General features: G+C 43.5%; 3 protein-coding genes across 9 annotated transcripts in view; 2 read left to right on the plus strand and 1 right to left on the minus strand.

The window, feature by feature from the left end:
* The window catches only part of LOC125488142 (zinc finger protein 239-like), a 341,309-nt gene extending 324,419 nt beyond the window's left edge, over window positions 1–16,890 (minus strand). Inside the window, exons 1-2 of one of the 4 annotated variants that reach the window (XM_048621046.1) lie at window positions 16,776–16,890; window positions 324–911 (exon numbers count right to left, since the gene is read on the minus strand). In XM_048621046.1, coding sequence (XP_048477003.1) covers window positions 364–810 — 447 coding nt within the window. In that variant the 5' untranslated portion in view covers window positions 811–911; window positions 16,776–16,890 and the 3' untranslated portion in view covers window positions 324–363. Of the gene's footprint in view, window positions 1–323; window positions 912–16,501; window positions 16,578–16,775 lie in introns of those variants that run through there. The other 3 variants (XR_007266230.1, XM_048621042.1, XM_048621044.1) reach the window with 3 other exon arrangements.
* LOC109929682 (histone H2B 7-like) overlaps window positions 1–19,309 on the plus strand; it is an 823,479-nt gene that overhangs the window by 615,518 nt on the left and 188,652 nt on the right. The window lies entirely within an intron of this gene.
* Window positions 1–19,309, plus strand: part of LOC125488138 (histone H2B 7-like) — an 844,706-nt gene that overhangs the window by 615,506 nt on the left and 209,891 nt on the right. The window lies entirely within an intron of this gene.

Consider the following 19,309-nt stretch of genomic DNA (forward strand, 5'->3'; position numbering starts at 1 on the left):
GTCAACTCCCAGGATCTTTTCAAATACTTCGCTCAGTTTGGACATTGAAAAGGCTTCTCCCTTGTGCAAACGCGATGGCTTCTCAGTTGGCTGGATGACTGAGTGATTGCTTTTCCACATTCAGCACGAGAATAGATTCTTCACACAATGTACTCACTGGTGTTTCAGCAGGCTGGATGACGGAGAGGATATGTCCCACACTTGGTGCAGGGGGATCAGCCTCTCCCCAGTTTGAACTGTCCACAAGGTGGCAGATTCAGTGAATCCCCTCACTCAGCTTCTCCACAGGCAGTCTGCTGATGTACAGTCAGTTCAGATAAACGCCTCAACACCATCCTGCAGTGGGAACAGGTAAACACTCTCTCAGTGTGAACTCACCGATGTGTCATCAAGCTGGATGTGTCGGAGAATCCCCCTCCCACACGAGGAGCTGGTGAATGGCCTCTCCCCAGTGTGAATTCGTTGCTGCGTCTGGAGGCTGGAAGCCAAAGTGAATCCCTTGCCGCACGTACAGCAGATGAATGGCCTCTCCCCAGCGTGAACTCGCTGGTGATTCTGCAGGTGGGATTTCTGACTGAATCCCTTGCCACATTCAGAGCAGGAGAATGGTTTCTCCCCAGTGTGACTGCGCCAATGAATTCCCAGTTCAGCTGGGGATCTGAATCCATTCCCACAGTCCCCACATTTCCACAGTTTCTCCTTGTGACTCCGTTTATGTTTCAAGAGGTCAGATGATCGGCTGAACGCTCGTGCACATGCACTACACATGTACAGCTTCTCACCGCTGTCAATGGTGTTTTCTCCTTCCATGTTCAAAGCCCAATGAGATTCAGGTTACACTGAATTGGGCCACTCTGTGAAATCCTGATCGGTTGCAGTTTCCCAACTGTAAATCCTCTCTTTCTAATATCCTGTGGAATTGATTTAGAACAGAAATCATGGAAATGAAAGTCTCCCCATAAAAGTACAAAGTCATGCATCTGTCCCAGGATCTCATTTGGCTCCATGTCAAATGTATGAACACAAAGGCCAACATATGAACTATCTGGCTCTCCTGCCTGCTCCATCATTCAATACGATCATGACCGATGAGTTCATGTTCTCAATTTCCAGCTACATCCAATAACTTTTGAACCCCTGGTTGAACAAGAATCTATCCACCTCTGCCTTAAAAATGCTCAATGACCGAGTCTCGACCGCCTTTTGAGGCAGAGAGTTCCAAAGTCGCACTAATCTTGAATAAAGAACTCATCTCTATTCCAAAACGAAGACTCCTCGATTTAAAACGGTCTTCCCCATTCTGGACTTACCCTGAGGAGAAAATATGTCCACATTCACCTTGTCAAAACCAATTCAGGATATTAAACACGAGTCAAATTACACCTCATTTTTCTGAACACGTGAGCATTCCCGAGGCTGTCCAAAATATCCTCATAAGACAACCCACTCATTCAGATATCAGTCTACTGAACCTCCATCGCATTTACACCCTTCCTTCAATAATGAGACCAAAACTGCACACAGTTGTGGAGGTGTGGTTTCACTTATGCCCTGTACAACTGAATCATCAACTCCTTACTTTTCTGTTTGATTCCACTCGTGATAAACAATAACATTCCATGAGCCTTCTTCATCACTTGTTAATTATATACCAACGTTTTGTGTATCACGCACGAGACCCCCTAGATATCTCAGCTCCACAAGATTCTGCACCTGTCCTCTGGTCTGATTTTCTTTTCTCATTTTTCCCCTGGAGCGAACAATTTCACATTTTGTTATATCATAGCTCACCTGAAATATTCATTCAAAAAGGCTGCAGATTGACGTAGGGAAATTAAGTCTTCTTCACAGCAACCTTCCCTGATAGCTTTGTATCAACACAAAGCGTAGCTACCATGACTTCATTCCCCTCATCCAAGTCATTGATATAAACTGCAAAAGGTTTTGGTTCAGCAGAACCCTGTGGCTCCCCACTTATCACGTTCTGACAATCTGAAACAGACCCATTTATGGATATTCTCGGCTTTCTGCCAGCCAGCCAATCCAGTATCCAGGCTGGTAGGTACTACTAAACCAGTAGCTCCCACTCTAAACAGACACCTTTTCCATGGTACCTTGTGAAATGCCTTCAGGAAAGCCAAGTACAATATATCATCAGGCTCCCTTTATCCACAGCACATGTCACTTCTCAAAGAATTCCACTAAATTGGAGAAACACAATGAAGTAGTTGTTTCCTCAGTTGAAGGTTGAATAACACTGGGCATTATTTTGCAGTGAAAGGCAAAAGTTTTACAGGGGAATGGAGGAAAGCATTTTTCACCTAAAGGGTGGTGTAAGTCTGGAATGCACTGCCTGGGAGGGCCATTGATGCGGTAAGCCTCACAACTCAACCTCCACCGCTCCAGGGAAGAAAAGCCCCAGCCTTTTCAGCCCCACCCCACAGCTCAAACCCTCCAATACCGGCAATATCCCTGTAAATCATTTCTGAACCCTTTCAGGATTCACAACTTCTTTCTCATAGCAGGGAGACCTGAACTGAACACAGTATTCTAACTATGTCCTGTACAGTCGCAACGTGACATCCCAACTCCGATAACTCAATGCAGTGACAAATGAAGGCGAGTGTACCAAATGCCTTCTTCACCATCCTGTCTACCTGCAACTCTGCTTTCAAGGAACTATGCACCTGCAACCCTAAGTCCCCTTGTTCGGCAACACTCCCCAGGGCCCTACCATTAACTGTCTAAATCCTGCCCTGATTTGCCTTATTGAAATGCAACACCTCACATTTATCTAAACCAAACTCCATCTGCCACTCCTCAGCCCATTGATCAAGATCCCAAACTACTCAGTGAAGGTAGCCTTCTTCACTGTCCACTATGCCACCAATGTTGGTGTCATTTGCAAACTTACTAACCATACCGTCACATCCAAATCATTTGTATAATTACAAAAAGCAGTGGACCCAGCACTGATCCTTATGGCACACCACCTGGTCACAGGCCTCCAGTTCAAAAGACAACCCTCCACCACCACCCTCTGTTTCCTACCTTGAATCCAAATTTGTATCCAACTGGCTAGCTCTTCCTGTACTCCAATACGATCTAACCTTGCTAACCAGTCTCCCATGCGGAACCTTGTTGAGTGTTTTGCTCAAGTCCATAAAGACAATGTCTACCGCCCAGCCTTCAATCTTCTTTGCCACATTTTGAAAAAAACACAACCAACTTACTGAGACACGCTTTCCCATGCACAAAGCCACGTTGACACTCCCTAATCAGTCCTTACCTTTCTAAATGCATTTAAATCCTTTAGTTCACTTTTATTTCTTCAGTTTCTCTATAATTCATGTAGAGGTAGTGGGCATCGCTAGCTAGGCCAGCATTCATTGACATCCATAAACTGCCCAGAAGGCAGTTAAGAGTCAACATTGCTGTGGGTCTGAACACGTAAACCAGACCAGTTCAGGATGGCAGCTTTCTTCCCTAATGGACCTTAGTGAACCAGATGGTTTTGTTCCTAACAATCGACAATGGATTCATGACCATCGTTAGACTTAAAACCAGAGTTTTATTCAATTCAAATTCTACCATCTGCCATGGCAGGATATGAACCCAGGTCCCCGGACTAATAGTCTGGTGATAGTACCTCCAAATAATTGATTCTCATCTCCTAAATGAGGGATCAACCTAACTGGCCTAAAGTTTCCTGTTGTCTGCCTTCCTCGCCTCTTTAATACAGGGGTTGTATCTGCTATTTTGCAGTGAGACAGAAACTTTCCAGAATCTAATGCATTTTGGAAAGTTAACACCCATGTTTCTGCAGCAACTGCAGAATATTTGTTCGCCAAACCATGTTTTTTTTGTTATACACTCTCTGGACAGTGTTTTTTTCAGCAACCCAATCTTTTGTAGAGTCCAGCTCCCATTGACAACTTCACGCTGGAAACTGCGGGGCCCAGCTGGCTTTGAAAGGACTCAGGGTAAACTTTGCAGCTTCTCCTCCATCACCACTCCAGCTCAATCTGATGCAACAAAGACTTTCAAAAGCTAACTGGAAAAGCCCCTGAAGAGGAAAGAAAAGGGCAAATAATAGGAATCGCTGATTTGCTTTTGGAGAAAGGCCAGCACAGACACAATGGACAGAGTAGTCTCCTTCTCCATTGTAATCATTCAGTGATTTTGTGTGACTCAATTAATAGGAACCAATAGGCCACAATCTGTGACCAACACCCACCCTGTCAGAAATGGGCTTTTAATTCATCCGTCTGTGTTTCTAGACTTGGTTCTGGGAGCAAGGTCCAGATGGGGTTGAAGAACCTATCAGCCATGAGTGAATGGCAGAGCAGACTCAATGGGCCAAATGGCCTAATTTCTGCTCCTATGTCTTATGGTCTTATTATCAAAAGAGCAGCAAAATACTGCAGTTGCTGCAAGTCTGAAATAAACAGAAAATGCTGGAAAATCGCAACAGGTCAGGCAGTATCTGAGGACAGAGAATCAGTTAACGTTAAGGGTGTGCAGAATAAGTTACAAGGAATAAAAAAAAGGTTCAGAACTTGAGAGTCAATATAACCTCAGCATCGGAGGAAAAATGAAATGAATTGAATAACGCAGACAATTCACTGAAGTACGTAAAAAGAACAATCCACTAGTTAGATTACAGAATTTCAACTTCACCAGCATTAATTGGTGTAGTCATGGTGTAAACAGTTTAGAGGGGCAGATTTATTCAAATGTACTCAGGAGTGTTTTTTATATCAACATGTAGTAGCTCCAACATGTGACAATGTAGTGCTGGATCTAATTCAGAGAATCCCGACAGTGCAGAAAGAGGCCATATGGCGAATCTGGTCTGCACCGACCCTCCGAAAACATCTCACCTAAATCCAGTTTCCACCTATCCCCATATCTCCACATTTCCTATGGCTAATTCAACTAGCCTGCACATCTCTGGATTTTACAGGGTTATTTAGCATTATCAATCCATCTAACTTGCACATCTTTGGACTGTGGGAGGAAACTGGAGCACCTGGAGGAAACCCACACAGACACGGGGAAGAATGTACAAACTCCACACAGACAGTCACTCAAGGCTGGAATCAAACCCAGGTCCCTGGTGCTGTGAGGCAGCAGAGAGGAAAAACAGACTGTCTGCAAGAAAGGGCTGTGGGTTGGAGAAAGGCAAATTGTTTTAAAATAAGGCAGGATCAGCCTTAGACAGCTTTGTGTGGGTAAACTTCAGCAGAACAGTGGGGCTGTTTAAAAAGGAATTAGGTGAAACATGTTCCCTTTGGGGGAAATGTAGGAGCATTTAAGAAATATTCTGATGGACGCTTGCGATGCAAAGGCATACAGGGCTATGGGCCAAGTGCTGGAAAATTACAATAACTACTTAGTTGTCTATGACTGGCGCAGACTCAATGAGCTGAAGGGCCTTTCTGTCCACTGTAAACCTCTATAACTCTGTGACTCTATAAAAAGCCCAGAGAACTTTGGATGCCTACAAAATTTCAGGACTGAATAAGAAGGGAAGGAGAAGCTTTTAACAGGTACAAAGGGAGGAAAGTGATGGAGGTCCTCGAGGAGAATAGAAAGTACAAGGGGGAAACATAAGAAAGAAATGAGGACAAAGTAGGGCGTAATAAAACACTGGCAGGGAAGATTAGGGAGAATCCCAAGATATTCTACAAGGATATCAAGGAAAGAGCATAACCAGGGAAAGAGTCAGGCCCGTTAGGGACCAATCTGTGTGGAGCTAGAGGACGTTGGCAGCATGTTAAATGAGTACTTCACATCTGTCTTTACTCAGGAGGAGGAGGATTATAGAATCATACAGTACAGAAGAGGCCCAATGGCCCAGCAAGTCTGTAGAGCCAAAACTATCCCGCTGCTGACACTAATCACACACTGGGCTTATAGCCTTGAATGTCGTGACGTTTCCAGAGCTCGTTCAAGTAGTTTTGAAAAGTTGAGCTTTCGTGCTTCAACTTCCTGCCCAGGGAGTACATTCCAGGCCCCAGTCACCCTCTGGGTGAAAAAGGTTTTCCTCCAATCCCCTTTAAATCTTCTACCATTCACTGTGAAGTATTGCCCCCTTATTATTGACCCTTCAACTGATTTCTATCCACCCTGTCCACGCCCTTCATAATCTTACACATCTCTATCAGGTCGCTCCTCAGCCTTCTCTGCTCCAAAGGCAACAACCTAAGAATATCCAGCCTCTCTTCATAGCTGAAATGATCCAACCAGGCAACATCTTGGTGAATCTCCTTTGCACCCCTTCCAGAGCAATCACATCCTTCCTACAGTGTGGTCATGAAAACTACACACAGTACTCCAGCTGCGGCCGAACCAAAGTGCTGTGCAGCTCTGACATGACCTTCCTTGTTACCAAGTTGCGTAGAGTAATCATGAATTGGAAGGCAGGAAACAAGAATTTGTTTGCGCGGTCCCTTTAAAAGATAGAGTGCTTTTCTAAGATTAGAGATTTATACAGAAAATGGGTCTGTAAGCAGCTGCGGATTTCAGACAGTACTAAAAATGGAAACATGTACTGATTGGTTGCGTAATTGGAATCCAATGGCTTGTTTTGATGTTTTGGCAATGAGCTGGAAGCAGTCAATTAATTTAAATCAAGCACTTAGGGATTGAAAGCCAATTGAATCTAAATCTGACGGTTTTGACAACCTCGGACCAATGCAATTGTAAGAAAAGGGACGGGTCATCATGGGTATATATAAAGAGCACATTTGGAAAATCGGCAGAGAGCTAACTGCCATCTGAAGGGTGTGAGAGCTAACCACCATCTGAGAAATAAGCACCCAGCTCACACAACAAATCACTAAGCTCTCTAAGAAAGCACCATCCGATCCACAAAAGGTACCACCACGGCACTTCCAGCAAAGAGTCTTCACTGAGAAAACATCCCTGATAGTAGAATCAGCGGAAGAAAAGTGTTTGTGGCGGGAGATCAACAGAAGGAAGAGCGTTCCAGAGACACATTCTATGCGAAGTTGGAGAGATTATGTTTTAATTTATTGTTGTCTTATTAATTGGGCTTATAATAAGTGGGACTTGTGTTTATTTGGACAACATGCCAGGAGAATTCAGTTCAGTTAGGGAATACATTGTGCCTGGTGTATGGGATGGGGTGGGGTGGGGGGTGGGGTGGTGGGGCAAAAATTGTTCCGTTTGTCAGTAATTCTGTTCATTTGGTCATTGTTAGGCTTAAATAAATAAATTGTTCTTGTTACTTGTGATCAAAACAGTGGAGATCAGGGATTTTCTTTCTTTTAACCGTTCTTTTATCAGATTACAAAGCAAGCTTCTCTGGGTGTTTCAAGGTCATTATTAGAAGGGAACCTCTACTCCCATAATAACAGATTGGGGCTTGTGTTTTGGGTTAATTATCCGAAGGGTTCAACCTTCCCCTGCTTCGTAACAACCTGCTCTTGGAATCTATGCAATGACCAATAAAGGCAAGCGTCCCTTATGCATTCTTAACTACATGAATTGACCTGTCCTGCCACCTTCAGGAATATGTAGATGAGCACATGAGATCCGTTTGTTCATTTGAGCTTCCTAATGTTTTGCCATTCATGGAGTACACTCTTGTCTTGTTCCTTCTTCCAAAGTGCATCACCTCCCATTTAACAGGGTTAAATTCCAACTGCCACTATTTTGCCTTCTGACCAATCTGTTCATATGTTCCAGTAACCTAACACCTGTCTCCTCACTGTCAAACACCCGACTAATTTTTGTGTCATTCACAAACTTAGTCATCATCTCTCTCAATTCTTATCTACATCATGTACGAATATCACAAAAAGCACTGATCCCTGTGGTATGTTACTGCACACTGCATTCCAGTCACACAAACCGCCTTTTACCATCACCCTCTGTTCCCCAGTACTGAGCCAATTCAGGTTGGCAAGTTACCATGCATCCTATCAAGGATTGATTAGGGACAGTCAACGTGGTTTTGAGCACGGGAAATCGTGTCTCACTAAGTTGACTGAGTTTGTTGAGGAAGAGACGAAGAGGATTGATGAAGGCAGAGCAGCCGACGTAGTCTATATGGATTTCAGTAAGGCGTTTCACAAAATTCCACACGGTAACCTGGTTAGCAAGGACAGATCACACGGAATACAGGGAAACCTAGCCATTTGGATACTCAACTGGCTCGAAGGTAGGAGGCAGAGGGTGGTAGTGGAGGAGGCTTGCTTCTTGAACTGGGGGCCTATGGCCATCGGTGCTGGGTCCAATGCTTTTTGTCATTTCTATTAATGATTTGGATGGGAATATAGGAGGTATGGCTTGTAAGGTTGCAGATGACAGAAAAATTAGTGACGTAATGGACAGCCAAGAAGGTTATCTAAGAGTACAATGGAATCCTGATCAGATGGGCCAATGGGCCAAGGAGTTGTAGATGGGAGTTTAATGTAGAAAAATGTGAGATGCTGCATATTGGAAAGGCAAATCAAAGCAGAACTTATACACTTAATGGTAAGGTCCTGGGGAATGTTGCTGAACAAAGAGACCTTGGAGTGCAGGTTCATAGTGCTTTGGAAGTGGAGTCGCAGGTAGACACAATAGTGAAGAGGGCGTTTGATACGCTTGTCTTTATTGGTCAGTGCATTGAGTATGGGAAATGTTTGGTTATGTTTAGGCTGGACAGGACATTGGAAAGGCCACTTTTGGAATACTATGTTCAGTTCTGATCTCTCTGCTATCGGAAGGATGTTGCCAGGGCTGGAGGGTTTGAGCTAAAGGGAGAGGCTGAATAGGTAGCGACTATTTTCCCTGGAGCATCAGAGGCTGAGGGGTGACCTTATAAAAGTTTATAAAATCAGGATGGGCACGGATAGGGTGAACAGCCAAGGTCTTTTCCCCAGGGTAGCAGAGTCCAAAACTAGAGGGCACAGGTTTAAGGTAAGAGGGGCAAGATTTAAAAGGGACCCGAGGAGCAACCTTTTCATGCAGAGAGTGATGCATGTATAGAATGAGCTGCGAGAAGTAGTGGTGAAGGCTGGTACGATTACAACAATTAAAAGGCATCTGGATGGGTACATGAATAGGAATGGTTGAGAGGGATATGGGCCAAATGCTAGCAAATGGGACTAGAATAATTTAGGATATCTGGACAGCATGACCGAGTGTGACCGAAGGGTCTGTTTCCATGCTGTACATCTCGATGACTCTCCATCGACATGGACGTCATCAGTCGAGGCACAGATTAGAAGAGCAGGGAGGTTATGTTGAAGCTGTACAGAATTTTGGTCAGACCACAGCTAGAGTACTGTATACGGTCCTGGTCACCACATTATAGGAAAGATGTGACATTACAGGACAGATGTGCAGCTGACAGGAAAATTGGTTACATTGGTGATAGTGAGGAGGATGCTCTCAGGCTACAGTCTGATATTGATCAACTGGTAAATTGGGCAGAGGGAGCTGTGTGGTCATGCATTTGGGAGGTTTCAGGTATACATAATTCTGACAGTTATAGACGGTGCAGATGATGAGAATCTTTTCCCTATAGTAGACATGTCTCAGACCAGAGGGCATAGGTTTAAGGTGAGGAATAAGTGGTTTCGAGGAGATCTAAGGGAGAAAAAGAATTCACCCAGAGAGTGGTAGAAATATGGAACGCATGGGCTGAGATGGTGATGGGGGCAGGTACTCTCGCAACATTTAAAAAGCATCTGAATGAACACTTAAAAAGCCAGAACATAGTAGTCTATTGACCAAGCGCAGGTAAATGGGATTAGTGTAGTTTGGAGTTTGCTGGTCAGTATGGACATGGGGTACCAAAGGGCCTGTTTCTATGCTGTATGACTCTATGACTCACTGTAACTCAATTCTATGGGCTAAAAGGTACTTTTCTGGTGTTAGGTGACAGATCAGCATTGAATGATGGAACAGGCTCCAGGGACTGAATGGCCTACTCTTGGTCCTGTAAGATTACGAGGGTCACAGACAGGGTGGTTAGGAAGCATCTGTTCCCTTTAGTTGATGGGTCAATAGGACATCATTTCAGGGGAAAGACAGAAGATTGAGGGAATTTGATGAAGTTTGTTTTTCACTCGGACGATGGTGGGTACTTGGAATACACCAGCTGGGAGGGCAAGTGAAGCAGGAAACTTCACAACCTTTAAAAACATACTTGGCTGAGCACTTGAAACATCATAACTTTTAATACGATGGGCCAAGTACTGGAAAGTGGGAACAGAGTAAATTAAGTTTTTTTTTGGTGCAGACTCGATGGATCAAAGTGCCTCTTCTAAACTATATGATTCTATGACTCTACAATTCCTGACGGTGAGAAGTACAAAGGGAAGATGGAGCTGCTCAGTCAGCAACGCACACTTGGTTGATGGGCAATGACAGAAACTTCAGAGATTCAGCAAACAAACACAAACATTAAACAGAGCAGGTTAGACAATGGCAGAGAGCTGATCAGGGAGGAGAGAGGCAACACACAATAATGGATGGCTTCAGATCCACAGGAAAGGAGTTACACCAGCCTCAGAGAGGTGGATCCTCCCACAGATAACTGGCACACACCAAAAACCTCAAAATTGTAAAAGAATGGTCAAAGCTACTCACCGCTCAACAATTTCACTGTCTGCAATTTGAAAATCTCCTGCTGGAGCCAGCACCAGTAAAGATATCAGAAACACCGGAGTCGGAAAAATCCCACATTTGAGGAAATCCCTGGGGAGCAGGTGATGTCATTGTGCAATTGTCAGTGTGTGATGACATCACAGCCACAAACAGAGAGCATTCTGGGTCTGTACAAACCAGTGATCACCCACACATTCTGAAGGATGGGAGGGTCCCTGGGAGGGTGGACAGGGTCTTTATCAGAATGGTTTGAGGGATCGGGGATTTTAGTTGCAAGGCTGCATTCAAGAAACTCATTGCTCCAAGGTGAATAAAGGACACAGAGGGGTGACAGCGGTATAAAAGTTATGACAGTCATAGAGGTTTACAAACAGAGAAAGAGGTCCTTCAGCACATCAAGGCTGTGCCAGTCAGAAACAACAACCTTACTATTCTCCTCCCATTTTCCAGCACTGGCCTAGAATCCTGCGCTGCACACACACACATCTAAATACTTCTTCAACGTTACGACTGTTTCTGACCCAACTACCTTTACAGGCAGCAAGTTCCACATTCCCACCGCCCTCGAGGGGAAAAATATTTTCCTCACATGCCTTCTAAAATCTCCTGCCTCTGATCGTAAATTTATGCACACTGGTCATTGATCCCTCCACCAGGGGTAGAAGTTTCTTCCTGACTAATGTGTTGATAGAAATCAAGTTAATTAGAGCAGGAGTGGGCCATTCGGCCTTTTGAGCCTGCTCTGCTATTAGTATTATCATGGCTTATCATATAACTCAATTTACTTCCCACATGTTTTGATTCCTTGAGCCAAATGCTATATCCGAATCCTTCTTGAAATCACACAATGGTTTGGCCTTGACGGTTTTCTGTGATAGCAAATTCCACAAGCTCACCCCTCTCTGTGTAAAGAAATTTCTCCTTACCTCAGACCTTACCACGTACCCTTAATCTGGAATTCCTGTTTCTGTGCACTCCTGGCATCGGGAACAACCTTCCTGCATTAAACTTGTCTAATCATATTAAGATTTTATATGTTTCTCTGAGACTACGCCCCCCGACCTGATATTCTCTGTTGGAATTTGTCAAAAGCCTTCTCAAAATCCACATAAACTCTGCTAATTAATTCCTAGAAGAATGCCAGGAGATTTGCCAAGCATCATTTCCCTTCAGAAATCCATGCTGACTCTGTCCAACCCAGCCACTGTTTTCCAACTGCTCTGTTATTAAGCATTTCATAAAATATCAAACCACAAATCAAAAGGGAATGAAACTGGTCAGAACACCAAGCATCAATCCAGGCAGCAGAAGCAACAATGGCACACCGCCCCTTACCTGTCCTATTAAGGTCTCCTTACCGCAAACTTGGAACAATATTGCTGTTCCTGTATTGTTGGGTGGGTCAGAATCCTGGGGAATATATTGGATTAATGGTATCAGTGCTGGACTATTAATTCAGAGATTCAGGCAATGTTCTGGGAATCCAGATTCAAATTCTGCTATACGCCTCATAACGTATACATCTCAACTCTGCTCCTCTCAATCTCCTCTGCTCCAAAGAAAACAATCCCAGTCTGTCCAACTTTTCTTCACAACTAAAACTCTCCAGCCCATACAGTATTCTGGTAAATCTCCTCTGTGCTGTCTCCAGTGAAATCACATCTCTCCTATTCTTTGGATTCCAGAACTGCACACAACACCCCAGCTGTGGCCTAACCAACTATATATACATTTCCAGCATAACCTCCCTGCCCCTAAACTCTATGCCTCGGCTAATAAAGGCAAGTGTCCCATTTGCCTTTTAACCACTTTACCTGCCTGTCCTCTTACCTTAAGGGATGGATGGACTTGCACAGCAGGGTCCTACGGATCCTCAGTCTGACAGATCCTCAGTCCTGCATTGTTATTCATGTATTCCATTGGCTCGTTTGCCCGGCCCAAATGTATCACCTCTCACTTATCTGAATTAAATTCCAACTTCTACTGATCAGCCCATCTTACCAGCCTGTCTATATCCTCCTGTAATCTAAGTACAAAAGAACTAGCAGGAGTAGCAATTCAGCCATTTAATAAAATTGTGACTGATCTCATCCCACCCCAACTGCACTTTCCTGCCTACTGCCCATGAACTTTCAGCCCATGAATAATTACTCATTAAATTACTTCCTTAAATTTACTTAATGTCCCAGCATTCACCTCATTATGAGATAGTGAATTTCACAGATTCACAACCATCTGAGACAAGTAAGTTCTCCTCATCTGCATTAAACCTGCCAACCCTTATTCTAAAACTATAACCTCTCACTCCAGAATGTCCCACAGAAGGAAACATCCTTCCAACTTCCACTTTCTCAATGCTTTGCAGCATACTATATAACTCAATTAGGTAGCCGCTCATTCTTAAACACTTCAGAGTATAGGCCTAAATTGCACAACCACTCTTCAGAAGGCTGTCCTCCTCACTATTTACCACCCATCAATTTTCATATCACCCATGAGTTTATTGATCAACACCTGACATTCATTGTGAATCGCTTATATGAACACAAACAGGAAGGGCCCCAATATTGATCCCAGTGGAAGCCCAGTGGATACAGGCTTCCAGTCACAAAACTATGCCTAACAGACTGTTTGCTTCTTACCACTCAGCCAATTCTGGAGCCAATCAGCCAAATTATCTTGATTATTATGGACTCTTTCCTTTGCTGTCAGTCTCCTCTGTGGGACTTTATCAAAACTCTTGATGAAGTCCAAGCAGACCGTGTCGAATGAATTGCCCTCATCGACACACCTGGCTACTTTTTTGCTAAAAAAAAGTTGGTTAGACATAACCTCCCCTGAACAAAACTGTGCTAACTGTTGCTGACTAATTACTTCCGCTCCAAGTGCAGATTAATTCTGTCCCTCAGAATTGCTTCTAATGGTTTCCCCACCACTGAGGTGAGACAGACTGGACTGTAATTTCCTGGTTGATCCCTTGTTCCCTTCTCGAATAACAATCCCACATCACAGGGTCATAGATTCAGAGTCATACAGCATGGAAACAGACCCTTCGGTCCAACCAGCACATGCTGAATAAAGTCCCAAACTAAACTAGTCCCACCTGCCTGCTCCTGGCCCATATCCCTCCAAACCTTTCCTATTCATACATCCATCCAAATGACTTTTAAACATTGTAATTGTACGCACATCCACCACTTCTTCAGGAGGTACATTCCACACGCAATGCACCCTGTGCAAACAATTTGCCTCATGTCTTTTTCAAATCTCTCTCCTCTCACATTAAATATGTACCCCCTGGTCTTGAAGTTCCCCATCTTAGAGAAAAGACAACTACCATCAACTCGATCTATACCTCTCGTTATTTCATAAACTTTATCAGGTCATCTCTCAACCTCCTACGCTCCAGTGAAAGAAGTCCCAGCCTGTTCAGCATTTCCTTATAACTCAAAACTTCCATACCTGGCAACATCCTGGTAAATTTCTTCTGAACTCTCTCTAATTTGATAAGGTTCTTCGTATAACTGGGCAACCATAACTGGACATAGTAGTCCAGAAGTGGCCTCACCAGCGTCCTGTACAGACTCAACGTAACATCCCAACTGCTGTGCTCAAAGAATTGACCAATGAAGTTAAGCGTGCTAAATGCCTTCTTATCCATCCTGTCCATATGTGACGCAAACTTTAAAGAATTATGTTCCTACACCCCTAGGACCCTCTGTTCCACAAGACTACCAAAGGCCCTACCATTAATTGTATAAGCCCTACTCTTGTTTCTTGTACCGAAATGCAATTGAATTGTACCTACATTGAAATCCATTTGCCATTTTTCAACCATTGACCCATTTGATCAAGATCTCATAGTAATCTTAGAAAACCTTATTCACTGTTGGTGTCATCTGCAAACTTACTAACATGCCTTCTATATTCTCATCTAAATCATTCATATAAATGACAAACAAAAGAGAACCCAGAACCAATCCATGCAGAACATCGCTGGTCACAGGCCTCCAGTCGGAAAAGCAAGCCTCCACCATGACTCCCTGTCTCCTGCTGTTAAGCCAATAACGTATCTAGTTGGCAAGCTCACCCTGAATCCCATGTGACCTAACTTTACTAATTCATCTACCATGCAGAACCTTGTCAAAACGTTTTACGAAAATCCAAATAAACAACATCTACTGCTCTGCCATCATCAACCTTTTTGGTAACTTCCTTAAAAAATTCAATCTAGTTTGTGAGACACGATTTTCCTCACACAAAACCATGCTGCCTATCCATAATCAATTTTTGCCTCTCTGAATGTCCATAAATCCTATCTTTTATAATCACCTCCAACAACTTACCCACAACTGAAGTCAGACTCACAGGTTTATAGTTCCCTGGTTTCTCCTTACAACCTTTCTTTGACAACCAGGTCTTCGGCATCTCCCCAGTGCTCAGAAAGCAGTTAAAAATTATTGCCAGTACCCCTGCTATTTTTGGTCTTGCCTTACTCACCAATCTGGGATACATTTAATCTGGCCCAGGAGATTTTTGCTTTTAAGCCTGCTAGACCAATCAGAAGCTTCTTCTCTTTCTAAGCTAATTTTTTTGAAGTGTATCACTATCCTTCTTTCTGCTTTCCAAACCCATGTCACCCCTTTCACTTATATTTTGCCAATTATCTTTTCATGTCCCTTTATTGCTCTAATTTCCTTTTCTAAGACTCCCCCTGCACATTCGGTACTTGGCTAGGGCTTCTGTTGTTTTGAACCTTTCATAGCTGCTAAATGCCTCCATTCTTCTCTTTAGCCAATCCTGTACATCCAGGGTTCACAAGATTTGTTGGTCCCACCCTTCGACTTTATTGGAACTCTCAATTTCCTTCTTCAATGTATCCCACTGATGTGACACACATTTACCGAAATGTATCTGCTCCCAGTCCACTCCAGCCAAACCATATTCGATCTTATTACAATCTGCCTTCAACTGGTTTAGAACTTTGATTCCATGCCCATCCTTGTGCCGTACTAAACAATCTTGAATCTAACAGAGTTACGATCAATGTCTGCAACTGATACCCCCCACTGATATTTCAAGTACTTGCTTGGCTTCAATTTCCTAAAATTAAGTTTAGTACCGTTCCTCTCTTGTAGGGTCTTCTTCAGACTGGCTTCAAAAGCTGCCCGGGATGCATGTTAAGAATTCCATTCCTCTAAACCTTTCACACTATCACTACCCCAGTTGATGTTGGGAAAAGTTCTTCCTCCTCTGTTATTATATGCTTCATCAATACAGTCAGAGAAAATAAGAGCAGGAGAAAGCCATTCAGCCCTTTCATCCAGCTTCAACATTTAAATGATCATGGCTAAACATGCAAGTAAGTACCCTGTTCCTTCTTTCTCTTTGAACACTTCAGTCCTATGTTTTGGCCTCAATTGTTTGCTGTGGGAGAGAAGTCCACAAGCTCACCACTTCCGAGACAAAGACATTTATGCTCATCTTAGTCTTTAGTCCTACACTGCAACCTTCAACCTTGAACCTTGGTTCTGGGCTCCCCAATCATTGGGAACATCTTTCCTGTGTTTATCCCGCATGGCCCTGAATTTTACACGTTTCTATTGGATGCCCTCTCAGTCTCACAATGACCCTGCACAATTCCAACACAATATTCTTGTTTCTGGATTCAAATCATCTCACTGTGAAGGCTAACATACAGTCTGCATGCTTCACCGCCTACTGTGCATACAAGCTTACATTCACAGGCTAGTGTCCCTTCTCAAACCGATAACCATTCAGATAATAAACTGGCTTCCTGTTTTTGCTACTAACTGGAAAACCTCAAAATTATCCACATTATATATTATCTACTATGTATTTGTCCACTCACAACTTGTTCAAATCACAAATCCGCTTGATGGAGAAGTTGTCCTCATTGTAAGCAATTGGTAGTAAACTCCTCCCAGTCATGAACAATACTGCCCCCTAAAAACATGGCGGCACCTCGCGCGCATTTCCCCCAACAAACATTGCCGCCGCGCCTGCGCGCCTGCGCCCCACCGCCCGTCCTTTCAAACAAAATGGCGGCCATGAATTCAACTTTAAACTCCGGCATTGGCGACAAACGGAAGCATTAGAAGGTCATGCTGGGGCTTGCAGCTTACCGAACATGTTTACGAAGCTTTTCCGTCCATCTGCTGAATGCAGCGGCCCCGTCGTTCTGCTCGTTTGTTAACGGTCCGAGAGCCGCATGACACAACGTTCCTCCATCGCCATCACTCCGCGCAATGTCCAGTCACACATGGCACTGCGCCTGCGCACATTTTCCTGTTCTGTGACTAGGGGATATTTACTACTGTTTGGCATTCTGGGTTGGTGCACCGCCATTGAAAGTTCCACGCACAGGATGTTACTTGGAGGGTTCGGTTAGTTGAGTTAATTGTATGACTTCCAATTCTAATGTTTCTTTTGGATAAAGGGCATAAGTGCAATTCTAATTCTCATTCACTGCATTCCAAGTGTGGCCTAATTAGTTCCTTGTATAATTGCACAGGATTCGTTGGAAGCTTCAAACTCATTTGTTTGATTTTCTATAAACGGATAAGAACTGTAGTAATGGATAGAAGCAGAAGAGATGGGAGCAGGAAGAAAACTGGGAGTTTTGGAAGGAAATAGTAGAGATAGATTTTAACCCAAGGAGGAATGGACATGCGTGTGGCCAGCATTTACAACTTTGGGATATCAGGAGAGGCAAATTAAAAAAAAAACAAATAGTGTGTTCTGAATTTCCACCCTGTACCGAGAGTGATATCATTTGCAAAGTCCTTTTATATGAAACTTGAAAGGGAAAGGTTACAGATGTGTATCTCAAATCAATTACGACATTAAAATCTGACAGAGTCACTTAATTCATCTCTATCTACATAGTTTTGAGATGAAAGGAGAACTGTTTAACCAGTTACATAGCGAGAACAAAAAAATGTCCCACATTCATGAGCTTTTTGTTTCAGAGTTCCAGCATCTGCAGTCCTTTATTTTATTTAAGTATTTTGTTTTCCCTCTGGCTCCATTTTGTATTGCATAACAGCAAGACTGACTCAATAAAAAGGCAAAGTCGCCATATTCCAACTGGAGTTTAGGGTTGATCACTTAAATAAGAAGGTCACCGTGAATCTGACAAGGGGAACATTGCAAAGCAATGATAAGCTCAGACATTGCGGGTATAAAGCCCAAGATGCTAAAATCAGTCGTCCAGCCAGCTGAACAAACCGATGCTCCCAACTGGAATACAGTGGGTCCAAGAACATAGAACATAACAGCGCAGTACAGGCCTTTCGGCCCTCGATGTTGCGCCGACCTGTGAAACCACAGTCAATTGCGACTCGAGTACCCAGGGTACCTGGCAGTGGGAACCAAAGATCAAAGGTTCAAACCACTGATGAGGATTTATTAAACAAACCTAACATGCTGTTAAATCTTTAGTCAGTTATAAGGTTTTAATTGATTAATATGTATACGTAAATCCCCGAATTCCTGTCAAGTCACTGCCCTGAGAGAACAAAAGGTTTTATAAGTAAAGAAGGGGTGACATTTTAAGTCGGACAATGCATGTTAGGTGTGAGACTTGTTTATAATCTGTTTGTGTTTTGGTTTGGCATCAGGCTGATTTTATTTCTCAAGCAGGTATTTATAAAACGCCGCATTGACTGACTGTCTATAAATTGTGTGCTTTTTGAACAAAATTGAATGTACCTGCAAATACGAATTGACTCCATCGATTTACGTGTGTGAGCGAGAGAGAGAGGTGGATTATAATCTGATATCGTGTGATTACTGACATTGTCCACCCCAGTCCAACATCGGCACCTCCTCATCATGTGTGCATAGAACAGTGCGCAGGCGCAGTACTGAGTGTGACTGGAGCATGGGCGAGATCGGCCATGGCGAGGGAGGAGATGTTTTTCTACCTTCTGTGGGACCGTTAACAATTCAGCATGACGAAGGGAGTGATGGAAAAGTTTCATAAAGATGCTGGGTAAGACGTAAATCCGAATACGACCTTCCAGTGCCGCCGTTTTTTTTCCACTCCCAGAATTTAGGGTTTATGGCCACCATCTTGGTTTGGAATGAGGGGCCGCAGGGCGCAGACGCGGCGGCCAGGTATGCTGGGCGGTGCACGTTCGCCGCCATCTTTTTCGAGGGCAATCTTGTTCATGTCTGAGAAGAGCTTGTGACCAATTGCTCAGAATCGGCTGATGCGTGATTTTTGATTTGGACAACTTGTGAGTGGGCCCAAGCATGGCAGATAAAATGTAATGTAGGAATTCTGAAACAAAAAAACTCATGAATGTGGGACATTTTTTTGATCTCGCTCTGTAACTAGTTAAACAGTTGTCCTTTCATCTCAAAACTAAGTCGTATGTAGGTCGTGATGAATTAAGTGACTGTCAGATCTTAATGTGATAATTGATTTGAGATACACGTCTGTAAACTTTCTCTTTCAAGTTTCATATAAAAGGAGTTTGTGAGTGACATCACTCTCAGTACAGGGTGGAAATTCAGAACACACTATTTGTTTTTTTTTATTTGCCTCAGCTGCTATCCCAAAGTTGTGAATGCTGGCCACACACACGTAGGAGGGCAGGCCGACAGTGCAGGAATCTCCTGTGGCTTTCCCATCTCAAACAGAGATAGTCAG

This window comes from Rhincodon typus, unplaced genomic scaffold (genome assembly GCF_021869965.1).
Source record: "Rhincodon typus isolate 14 unplaced genomic scaffold, sRhiTyp1.1 hic_rhity00000051, whole genome shotgun sequence".
In the NCBI taxonomy this organism is placed as follows: Eukaryota; Metazoa; Chordata; class Chondrichthyes; order Orectolobiformes; family Rhincodontidae; genus Rhincodon; species Rhincodon typus.